Here is a 12398-nt window from a genome sequence, read left to right as displayed (position 1 = left end):
TGTTGTAAATGGCAAGATTTCATTCTTTGTGATCACCAAGTAATATTCCGTTGTATGCTATCAACAATAGCCAAACTATGGAAAGAGCCCAAATGTCCATCAGCTGATGAATGTATAAAGATGTGGTTTATATATATACATATACACACAAAGGACACTTTTTAACTAATCATCATACCATTTTCCCACCTAACAAAATTAGTGATAATTTCTTAATATCATCAAGACCATGTTTCAGTGTTCCTGATTTTTTCTTACAGTTGGTTTGGTTTGAATCAAGATTCAGACAAGGTTCAAATGTTACATTTGATCATTTTGTATCGCTTTAAAAATGTTGTGAAAAACTTCAGATACGTTATCCCCGCCATCATCTTTGTGACTTTTAGCAAAATTCTGTTACATAGCTTGATTATCTTATTTACCAGACCCTGGGTCTGAATGGCCTCTGGCTTTTTCCAAAAATTAAATCCACCTCACTGTCCAAATGTTTTTCACCAATGAGGATAATTAAACCTTCAGACAGTGCTGTGTAGTTTCTCCGGGTGGATTCAGAGGAGCTGTTCCCGAACGGGTTTTGTGCAGTGAGTTCCTGGGTGGTGGTTCCTGGTGTGTCTGATTTGCAGGGCCCTCCCCACTTAGTGCAGAAAGCTCTACGTGCTTGACGTATCTGTTCTAACACAGGCTTTTTGATCGCCAATATTTGTAATCGATGTTTGTGTTTTCCCACAGATCATCGCTTATCAGCCGTATGGGAAATCCGTGGACTGGTGGGCGTATGGCGTCCTCTTATATGAAATGCTAGCTGGGCAGGTAACGGGTTGCTACGTTTCCATGCTTGTTTATTGCTGGATAACGGGAGTCTTTCAGCTCGGTTCGGGCCACGGTAGCAGGACCCGGCTGCTGCTGGTCTGACTTCCCCAACCTAGGTGAAAGAGGGAGACATCCACCCCCACCCCACCCCCCCTTGAAAGGGGGTTATATTCAGTAGGCACAGCAGTCATCTCCTGGTCATAAAAACCCCACACTGAAAGCTGCAACCTGGGGCCCAGACAACGTAGCTTTCATATTGTACACAAAAGCCCCACGGAGGACGACAGTGGCCTCTGTAGGTTTTCAGAATCTCAACACCAGGTTAGGTTACGGGTCCCTGCACGTTTGTCTGCACACACTACCCCAGCAGCTGCCCACTGTGTATCATCGCGATTGTTATCAAAGGAAGAAGACAGTAAAACTTGAAGAATAATTTTAATAGCTCCTTCCCATCTCTCCGTAACTAACTCTCGGCAGTTCATTGTCATTTTCACAAAAGTCCATGGAGGCTGAACCTCCAGTTACAAAAAAGACAGATTAGGTTTCTCTGAGGGAGGCTGCGTAGGTCAGATAAGCGGGGGGATTACTGCCTAGGCTGGCGCTCTTTAATATATGGCCTTAATATCTGTGTTGTCAGGGCAAATCGCACTGGCCACGTTAACGAGCAACCCCAAGTCTCCGCAGTCTAACACACGACACGGATTTATCTTACATTGTCCATATGGCCATTCGAGGGCAGGCTTCTTTCATTCACTGGCCCTGCCGTCTTTTAGGGGCTCACATTCCTTCAGTGACCCCCTCCTTACTCAACTGGCCAGTGAAGACAGAGCAGAAAGGAAGTTGCACAGAATGTTTCGGGGGCCAGGCCTGGAGGCGTGGTGCACCTCTGTCCTTCCTGCAGCCTGCTGGCCGCATGGCCCTCACTGAGACGCAAAGGGCTGGGAAGCAGAATGTGTGTACCTGTGAGCTCAGCGAGGGGAAGCAGGTCGGGTGAGCATCTATCCACCAGATCTCTGTCGTTTTACCTAAAAACAACTCTGCCCTGAGCAGCTTTTTAGAATTCCCAAGCACTCAAGTCCTGATGTCCGGGAGTCTGACCTTCCATAGCCAAAGCCTTAGAGAAAACGGAAAGAAATGCCCGTGGTGGGCAGCTGAGCTACGCCCAAGGAAATCTTTGAATCTTTGCTCCTTGGGATGAGGCTAGGGGGTGGGGGGAATCACCCTTTCTGGCATTTGACATCCATTGACTCATTTGTGGATTCATTCAGCATATACTTGAATGTGTACTGTGTGCATGGTTATCACTATAAGCAGAACAGACAAGAACCGTTGCCTTCATGAGGCCCCCAGTCTAGAGACAGTAGACGAGCTAAATAAGGAAAATACAGAATAGTGATAAGCTAAGAGGAAAAGTAACAAAGCAGGAAAAGAAGATGTAGTGCTGGAGGAGATGGAAATTTTATTGACGGCCAAGGAGGGCCTCATGTGTAGCTAAAGTGAGGACCAGAAAAAAGTAAGAGAATGCCCATGTGCATATGTGCAGTAAAAGCATTCCAGGAGACAGAAACAGCAAGTGCAAAGGCCCTGGGGTAGAAGTGTGTGGCCGTGTTTTTAAAAAAGGACAGGAAACCACCAGTGTGTCCAGAGCAAAGTAGCCTAGAGAGGGAGTGGGAACTGAGGTCTGCGAGGGAAGGGAAGCCCAGGTCTTAAGAGTATGAAAGTCATCACAGACCTTTGGCTTTCCCTCTGGGGTGGGACGCCCTTGTCTTACATCTTTTGGATCTAAAGTAGCCTCTTAGGTATTAAAAGATTCAGGGCATTAGCCTGCTGCATTTGGTCGTTAACGGAGAAGTGATGTTAAGACTTGATTGCTAGTAAAATGGTTTGTGATTATTTAGGCTTTTAACCCCAATAAAAATATTCATCTCAGGCCAAATACCCCCCATTTTTTTAAGCACAGAAAAGCGGGTTATCCAGAACCACCATCAGTGAGACAACAGCAAGGGGCCTGCCCCTTGAGTTAATTTCCCCTCTTTAGAATTCTGACAATAAAATTTGAATGATCGCCCGCCCCCCAGAGTCCTGCTGTTCAAGAAGGCACAGAAAGCTGAGTTCCCCTTCTCAGTCCCACTTGAATGCTCTGACTCTTGAGTCCAGAAACAAATGCTGTGTTCGCTGAGTCCCATTTGCATATGTCAACAAAAGAGATTGGGTGGGTGGAAATGGGATGTGTTTCCAAGGGCGCTGCACAAGAGATCAAATGAGCTGACTCTTGATTGGCCAGCAGGAGCCTGGCCTGCAGCAAAGTCCCGCATCCCCCCTCCCCGCGAGGACACACACACCAGGCCACACTCTCACCCCCGTCTTCCTTCCTCACCAAGCTCCCTAGAGGATTTCACTCCCTAGAGGAGAGCTCAGGAAGTGCTGCCCTCCTGCAGGGGAGTCCCCCTGGGGGTGCATTTTAACACCCTGCGTCACTTGGGGATTGTCCCTGAGGCCCTCGAAGGTGCCCTCCCCATGCTCAGTGTTGCCATAAACATTCTGGCACATTTTTGCTATTTCCCAACCTGCTTCTCAGACTCCATTAGCCTGCCTGATAGGATTCCTTCAAGTTTTCATTATCTCTATTGAAAATGGTGACACTCTTTAAATGGGGTGTCTTGAAAGCAGCCCACATTCAGGCACAATGGCAGGCTCAGCCATTGTTCCCCTGAATGCACACCGCGCCTGCCCCAAACACAGTGTTTTCATTTCAGAAACCCACTTCTTAGTCTTCCCTGTGACTCAGTGCAAATTTAAATGTATTTCTGGGCTGTGACTCAGCCCAGAAAGGATAATGAAGGCTCTGTGCCTTCATTACCCAGAGCCCCCCCCAAAGCAGCAGGAGCCTCCAGGCCCAGCAGAGGGTATAGATGCTGTTATTGAAAAGTGAGATTAATTATAAAGCTGCTGATGGGGTTGTGGTCTAAATTTGTCCCCTTTCATCACAGAGGGCCAGAGATGAGCAGAAAAGATAGTTTATTGCAATTTTCTCCTCATTTGCGATGTTTATTGTCAGCAGCCAAGGGGGCAGTTAAACATAAACAGCCTGAGTCTTTCTTCAGTTCCTGGATTGCTTGACAAATATGATTACTTTCAGGCATAAACAGTATTTACCCAGCACTGTAATGAGCATATCGTTGCTTCACGCGGTCACCAGGCTTCATCATAAAGGGACCAGCCCTCTCCTCTTTAGATCCCCTCCACCAGGGTTCTTTATGCTTTGTCTTTGTTCCTAATATACCGGTAATGGGTACTTGATCCCCCAACTTCAGCCTGCCTTGTCCTTGGGTGCTCTCCCACCCCACCACTGGTCATCAGTGGTCTGTAGACAAACACGGCAGGGCCCCATCAACCGCAGAACTAGTAAGTGATTTAGAAACCATTTTGGAAAAGAGTAAACCGTCATCCCTCACCTGTCTGTCTAAAATTCACAAATTGCATATTGCTAAGCAGGGCACCGCTGGGTCAGAACATTTTTACACCAAGCCAAGACTTTACTTATTAACAGGTGGCTTGGCCTGAGACACAAAGTCCAGATTTGTAGAAATTTGAAAATGATCGTGGGAATGTGGGAAAGAGGGGGAGAGAAGCAATCCAAAAAGTTCACGTACTTAGTCCCCCGCAACGCATTGCCTCCTGTGGTCACCAGGCTCGGTAGCCGAGGTGCCTGGGAAGGCAAATGAATATAATTATAACTTCACCACTGACCTGCCTTCAATGCCAAGGCCTAAGCAGCAGTTACCTGTAAGAATGCTCCCCCGGGTGACTAGGACAGACTTAACAAGAGCCATAAAAATGTTCACATTCTGCAGCTGTATAACCCCACACCAGGGAAGTTTTACCTTAGGAAGTCATTCAGGGAAGGAAAAAAGGACATATGGCACAGAGACGTTTATAGAAGCTGCTAGTCCTCAGAGTGCCGCCCCGGAAGCCATTGTAAACATGCCCCTGGACAAGTGAGCCCGTCCCTGACGCATGATGGATCAGCTCAGCGGCATTAATCTGGGAACACCGGTAGCCACGGAGAAAGCGTTTGCAACAGTCCATGAAAAACAAGAAACTCCAAATGATGCGTCATTATTTGAAAATAACGTGACAGGCCTAAGAGCTCCCAGAAAAGTAAGAGCGGTTTTTGCATTGAGGTAAAGGGAATGTGGGTGCTACCTTCCTGGAATCCCTCTCCCCGCCGGAATACATGGTTTTAATTCAATAGAAGACTCCAGGGAGCGTTTCTGATGTGATGAGCATTGTTGCTGGTCACCAGATATTTGGGGTCTTCCTTCTGGCACATGTTCGGATTGTACCTCCCGGCTCACTCGTGATTGGACAGAGCACGTGACTGATTTTGACCAATGAGATCTGGAGCACTTCAGCCCTGGCGCAGGGCACCCCACTACAGCAAGACCAAGATGGCAGCTGCACCATCAGCGTGGGTCCTCGGGTGGCCTCTGATGACTGGCAGAGGACGTGTGGCAAAGGCAAGAGATATAGCAATCGGAATGAGTCTGGGAAATCCTGCCAGGTCTCTAGGCTAGAGACATTCTACACAATGACTTGAATGATTCAATGATTCAGGGCCACAGCGACTGCCCCTGTTTCTTTTCAGAACCACTACTCCTTATACAGGATACGGAAATGGTCTCCCCCACCCCTGCCCCAGTGGCGCCCTCTTTAGGTGCCGGGGGGGAGGGGGGGGACCAGCAGCTGAGCACCTCCCAGTCCGCCCCACCAGCAGCAATGCCAGGGGACCATCCTTCACCACGGACCCACAGGAGCAAATGCGAGGCATTGGCATTGCTCAGAATGGCTCAGAGCCCGCACCCCGCAGTCAGGTGTCTGCGCTTGAATCTTGGTTCTTCCACGTCCCAGCTCCGTGACCCTGGCCGGAGCACGTAATACAGCCTCAACCAACTCAGCTGTAAAACGGGCTTAATTGTACATACACTATACAGCGGTTTGGAGGGTTAAGTGAGGGAGACGTGCAAAGTGCTCCCCACGGTGCCCGGCACACAGAAGGAGCCTGAAAACACGTGTTACTGCTATTGCCACTGTCCTTACTGCTGCTCAGTCCCAAATACTGGCTGTTCATCAGGCAGTACAGACTCAAAGTGGGTGATAACAGAACATCAGGGATAGAGGCACCTGTCTACCCTGGGATGCGCTGATGGGAGAGGCCCCAGTCTTTGGGGCCACACAGGGATGAGACGCAGGGTGAAACCCCAAGGCTCTGCCCCCAAGGACACGTGGTCGTGTGGCTTTTGTTCTAGCTTAGAAATCTCAACGCAACAGGTGAGCCCAAGGGCCCTCAGGGTCCTTGATCCCCAGCCTATATGATTCGCATTTGGATTAAACAGCTTTCTTTACTGCAGGACTTCTTAGAACGTTTAAAAAGTGTAAATGTTGGGGCGCCTGGGTGGCTCAGTTGGTTAGGTGTCCGACTTCAGCTCAGGTCTGATCTCACCATTAGTGAGTTCAAGCCCCACGTCAGGCTCTGTGCTGACAGCTCAGAGCCTGGAGCCTGCCTCGGATTCGGTGTCTCCCTCTCTCTCTGACCCTCCCCCACTCATACTCTGTGTCTCTCTCTGTCTCAAAAATAAGCTTTGAAAAAAAAATTTTTAATAAAAAAAAATGTAAATGTTAATGCACATCTCCAGAAGGGGGTAAAGGGTGCAAGACTTGACCCAGGGGTATCCTGTAGGACGAATACCCGCTAGTTGTAAGGAATGCTGTCTGGGGTGTGTCAGGAGCCAGGTATCCTGCTCTCAGGGGGAATACAGAGGGGGCCTCGTGGCCAAGCACTTCCTTTGATCATTAGTAGGCACAGCTCACCTGGGCCAAGTGGGTCCCCAGGCCATGAGGACAATTAAGCAGCTGCAACAGCCCAGTGCCCTGCATGGAACATTCCCCCAACCCCCACCCCGCAAATTCCTGTCTTCTACATCAGAGTCAGGGAAAAGGCAGCTGTATCAACCTAATCATCTTCAAACGCGGAGATTCTTGCTGAGAAAGATTCCTGGAGATGGTTTGTCTGAGTTTCCCTTTGCCGAGAATTTCTCTTAAGCCTTTGGCTTGGATTATCTGTGACCCAGCCCCTGGAGCATTCCTGTTGCTAGTATGTGAGCATCACCAAAAAGGCCAGTTGACTCTCCCTGGTGCCTCTGTCACTGCTCAGCAAAGTCCGCCACATTTGGCCAGCCTCACGGGCGTGTGACCGATGTAGTCATACGGGACCCAAGCTCCAAGAGCCTCATGCATCTGGTTTGATGATCTGCTGTTGCCATCTTGAAATTCTTAATAATTATCTAATAAGGGGCCCACATTTTCATTTTGCATTGAAATCCACAAAGTATGTAGTTTCTCCCAACTAGCGGCCCTCAGGGGCCACATTGAGAAGTGTTGTTTGGTTATCCAGGAGCAGAACCTGTGCCTGGCTCCCATCCCGGGCACCATGACATTGTAGAGAATGAATACATAGGAAATTCAGAGTGAATGGGGCCCTCTGGATGTGTGCAATTCACAGCCCTGAGCAGAAACTACATCAGGTTTGCTTTAGCCATGAAAATCTCCTTGGCCAAGAACCAGCCACATCTATGGATCACTTATTTGGGAAAATGGGATGTTGTGTGGGTGTCCTATCACAGGTGTCCTGAAGAAGTGGGTTGCATGATATCAGGCAGAGAAGCTGTAGTGGGATAGACAGCAGGACTGGGCTCCAGTGGAGCTCTTGGCCAGTGCAGCTCCACTCACACCCGCAGGGTGTCCTGCTCTGTTCTTTCTAGATTGAGGTGGCACAAACCGGCTGACCCAGGTGACCATCTGCACATGCAAGCGGGTGTCTGTGCCCAGCTGCCTTGCCGTGGGGCATCCAGGCACCATGTTACTTCTGCCCAGGGACACTCACCATGGCGGGCTGTTCCTGCTCTGCTCAGAGCATTTTAGTTCTTCTCACCCACCTGCATGCTTTGGCCAAATTAAATATTCTTTATACCAGGTGCTTGCAACTGGAAAAGAGGCCTATTTATTTATATTTCTAGACCGAAACAAAACAAAAATAATGGCACCAGTCCCAACCCCCTGCTCTTCCCTACCTGGTCCCAAGGTAGGTCCTTGGTAGACTTAGTGGCTTTCCCTTTGGTGGGTGTGGCTTCCGTGTGCTGACCCCACAGGTGACTCCTATTCAGGGCTGAGGGTCGGGGAGGACTAAGGCTGGGGGTCAGATGAGCAGGTTGGAATGATCCAAGTCGTGGTTCAAGGGGAGCACTCTGCTTGGTTCCAATGCTCTCTCTTACTCGGAAATGCTCGACAAGAAGGGATATCCTGCTGACTACTGCACAGCTATCTGTGGCCCACGGTATAGTTCACATTCAAGCTGGACTCTGCATTAGCAGAGCCCTAACCATGTCAGCCAAAGTGACGGAGAGTCCTCTCTTCCACGAGAAGGAAAATGCAACGAGATTGAAATACAAGGCTTCTCTGTATGAAAGCTGACCCCTGGTCTGCCTTTCTTCTGCTAAACCCAAGGTTAGCTAAGCCAGAAAGAAACATTAAGAAATGGCCCATAAACCCACTTATCCTGCGTACTGTCCCTCCAGAGTGACAGGTAATTTGCCAGGCCTCTTGGGATTAGAGACCTGCCGGAGGAGAAAACTTGAAGGACGTCCTGAGCTCACCTGCTCCTCCCAAGAATTCTGGCAGCCCCTTCTAAGACCATTCATGTGCCTTAATAAAATACCAGTGCCACTGGGCACCGCCCTTCATCAGGCACCTGATGGTTCCGTGATAAACTAGCAGGAGTTTTGCAGACTCACCAGGGAACCCCATTTTACAGATCAGAAAACTGCATCTTAAAGAGATGGGTCGCTCGCCCGTGGACACCCAGCTAAGAGGTGGTGGAACTAGAGTTCTGGTCCAGATCCTCCTGATTCTAAAGCCGTGACCTCCTACAAACCCGGTTGAAGCGGAAAGGGAAATGTCCAGTAGAAACTAAGCTCCCATCACTACCACCATGCAGGTGCCAGGCTCCCGACAGAGCAACTCCCTGTTGGGTCAGAAGGGCCCTGGTGTGAATTGCTGGACCTGAGGAAGTCCATTTTGCCCGTGTTCTGATGGCCCCATCGCCCCATGCTCAGAATCCAAAGGTACTGGCATTCTCCACCTGCCCCCGCCCCTGCACGCAGAGCCATCTGTAACCTAACTTAATTATAATTAAATTTTTTAACACATAATTACAAGATTAATGGATTAATTATAATTTATTTGCAAATCATTAAAAGCATTACTCAAAAACATTTTCCCTAAAGATGGTTTTGGGTTGCCCAGGGCAGGATAATTAAAGAGACAGAGGAAAAAGTGAAAAACACACAACCGCCAACCTAATGAAAGATAATCAAATAAACCAGCAACTTCGCTGAGCTAACCCTGCCGCCCGTGGTGCGCCGGGAAGCCCCGTCTGTTTCTTGGCGCTGAGTGGGATCTTCAGGCGCCATGTTTGAATGACTCTGCGTGTTTTCCCATGTCTCTGTTTTCTGGAACAGCCTCCATTTGATGGCGAAGATGAAGACGAGCTGTTTCAGTCGATAATGGAGCATAACGTTTCTTACCCAAAATCCTTGTCCAAGGAGGCCGTTTCCATCTGCAAAGGCGTAAGTAGATCTGAATTCTTTTATAATTACAGACCCAGGGGGTCGACTGGGGAAATCCCTTCCCCACACTTCTGAGAGAGATGGCAGAGAGACCGCAAACCCATGCCACTCATTTCTGCCATCAAGGGCTCCAGTGTGGTGACCCCCGGGGAACAGTGGGAAATATGGCGGCCTGGAGAATGGGTTCTGGTCCACTGGACTTCCTGGAACTCTGGCCCAGGCAGCTAATCGCGCTGTGTTTTAGTTTCTCATCCACCTCATGAAATTGTGGCCTGAGTTGCCAGACGTCATCTTGGGCGCTCAGAAAATGTTGGTTCTCTTCCGTTGCCTAACGTGGTGTGCCTTGGGTCATTCTTCATCGGATTCTCTTTTCTCTTTTTTTGAGATAAACCGTGCATGCAGAAATGGGCACCAATCGTCAGTGCGTAGATCAGGGGATTTTCACAAAACTAACACACCCATGCAGTTGCACTCAGGTCAAGAGAAATAATGTTTTAGGGCACCTGGGTGGTTCAGTCAGTTAACCGCCTGACTGATCTCTCAATTCACAAGTTTGAGCCCCGCAGCAGGCTCCCTGCTGTCAGCACAGAGCCTGCTTCTGATCCACTTTACCCCATCCCTCCCCCACTTGTGCTCTTTTTCTTTCTCTCAAAAATAAACATCCAAAAAAAATTTTTTTTTATTTTTTTAATGTTTTTATTTATTTATTTTGAGAGCGTAAGCAGGGGAGGGGCAGAGAGGGAGAGAGGATCCCATGCAGGCTCCACGCTGTCTGTGCAGAGCCTGACAAGGGGTTCAAACCCATGAAACTGCGAGATAATGACCTGAGCAATTTTTTAAAGGGTGCCTGGGTGGTCATCAGTTAGCGTCTGACTTGATTTGGGCTCAGGGCATGATCTCGAGGTTCGTGAGTTTGAGCCCCGCATTGGGCTCTGCACAGACAGTATGGAGCCTGCTTGGGATTCTCTCTCTTCCTCCCTGTCTGCCCCTCCCCCGCCTGTGCTGTCTCTGTCTCTCTCAAATAAAAAATAAATACATGTTTAATTAATTAGAAGAGAGAGAATGTTTCCGACACCCTAGAAGCCCACTCCCTTCCTGTCCCACAGCTCCGCCCCTCCCCTTGAGGTAAGCAGCGTCCCCACTTGTCCCTGCATGGATTAGCGTCACCTGTTCTGAACGTCACACAGATGCAGTCTTGCATTGGACGCTTCCCCGGGCCTGGCTTCTTTCAGCCAACACTGTGATAGTGAGATTTCTCCATTTCCTGTGTCTATGGTTCCATCCTGTCTTGTTGTGTTTCTTCTGCTGTGTGACCACAGCACAGTTTATCCATTCGTGTTATTGCTGCTGGGCCTTTGGGTTGTTTCCACATCAGTTTCGGGAGCCGTTACAAACAGAACTGCCACGAAACTTCCAGGTTGTGTATTTTGGGGAACATATGAACTGCTTCTGTCGAGGAAATACCTAGGAATGGAAATTACTGGCTCATGACTAGGTCTGTTTTTAATAGTCAAGCTTCAGGCCACAAAATTATTGTCAGACCCAGTGAGATGGAAAGTAACACGCTGCTAACATCTTCCGGTGGGTTTGATCAGTTGGGATGCATTTATCACCTGTCTTCCAAGGGCCAGGCACTGTTTGCAAATCTACACAGGGAGAGCTGAGCCCTGCCCTCCAAGCTGGTGGCCCGTGTTCGCCTCCACGTCCTGCACTAGGCACGTGGGAATTGACTAGTCACCTGCTGGTCCTGGCATTTACTTTGCCAAACCCGCGAGTCTTCGATTAATATGGTTTGGTCCAAGCAATAAACAGGCATCTGATGCTTGTTACTAGTATCACATGAGATGCACAATTTTCAGTGATGGCATACCTCTTGTCACACGTACTTTTATAGACATCTGGGAAGGCAGTTCGACACAGATAGTGTATGAAGACACCTATTTAAATTCCTCTGTTTGGCTGTGGGGCCAGATTGTCTCCCTGTTTCCTTTATCATACAAATCACTATAGAAAGACCCATACTATCTGCACCGTATCTGTGAGTTGGGGGTCAGTCTGCACAAGCGACTGATTTCTTGGGGTGCTCTCCGGGCGTCCACACGGTCTGGGCTGGGGGGCAGAGCTACCGAAGGGAAGGCACTATTGTCCAACATTCTCTTTTTCTCCTATTTTTTGTGTGTGTGGTGGGGGAGGGCGGATTTTTTTGTTGTTGTTCAGCTTTTTTGAGGTAGAATCAACAAACTTTGCGTGATACATCTAAAAATGTGCCACCTGGCGGTTTGATATGCCCATCCGCTGTGAAGAGATTTCCCCGTATCAGGTAGACACGTCCCTCCCCTCACATAGTTAGTTACCTTTTGTTTCTTCGTGGGGAGGATTCTTAGGTTCTGTGCTCTCGGCACATCTCGGTTATACGATACGCTGTCGTCACCTGTATACATTGCGTCCTCTTTTCTGCTGCTTTTCAGCTGATGACCAAACACCCCGGCAAGCGGCTGGGTTGCGGGCCCGAGGGGGAAAGGGACGTGCGGGAGCACGCCTTCTTCCGGAGGATCGACTGGGAGAAACTCGAGAACAGGGAGATCCAGCCGCCCTTTAAGCCCAAAGTGGTGAGTAGGGGGACATGGCCTGCTCCTGAGCCCCATTTTCCCGAATCCCAGAGGGGTCGTCGCGCCCTCCGTTTCTCTGGAGAGAGGAGGCCGGTGACCCCTGACCTCTGCAGGGTGGGGGAAAAAAAAAGGCCAGGTACCGGCCTTGCCTTCAGTCTGTGGCTTGAGCCCCCCAGATTCCTGCTGATTTTCAGAGTCGGCACAGACCCGGCGGGGACGGGGGCCCGTGCCCACCAGTAGGGCAGCTGCGGAGTGCCCCCCACCCCAGAACCGAGAGAGCGGTGGGGGCACACCT

The 12398-nt window shown here is 49.4% G+C and overlaps 1 protein-coding gene across 2 annotated transcripts in view; it reads left to right on the top strand.

Moving 5' to 3' along the window:
- PRKCA (protein kinase C alpha) overlaps window positions 1-12398 on the top strand; it is a 404614-nt gene that overhangs the window by 373368 nt on the left and 18848 nt on the right. For both annotated transcript variants that reach the window (XM_043585073.1, XM_043585072.1), the window contains 3 exons: window positions 730-810; window positions 9387-9494; window positions 11963-12103. In XM_043585073.1, coding sequence (XP_043441008.1) covers window positions 730-810; window positions 9387-9494; window positions 11963-12103 — 330 coding nt within the window. The remainder of the gene's footprint in view (window positions 1-729; window positions 811-9386; window positions 9495-11962; window positions 12104-12398) is intronic.

The sequence above is a fragment of the Prionailurus bengalensis genome, chromosome E1 (assembly GCF_016509475.1).
Source record: "Prionailurus bengalensis isolate Pbe53 chromosome E1, Fcat_Pben_1.1_paternal_pri, whole genome shotgun sequence".
NCBI lineage: Eukaryota > Metazoa > Chordata > Mammalia > Carnivora > Felidae > Prionailurus > Prionailurus bengalensis.
Note: the sequence above shows the minus strand (reverse complement) of the source record. Positions and strands in the feature narration are given on the sequence as shown.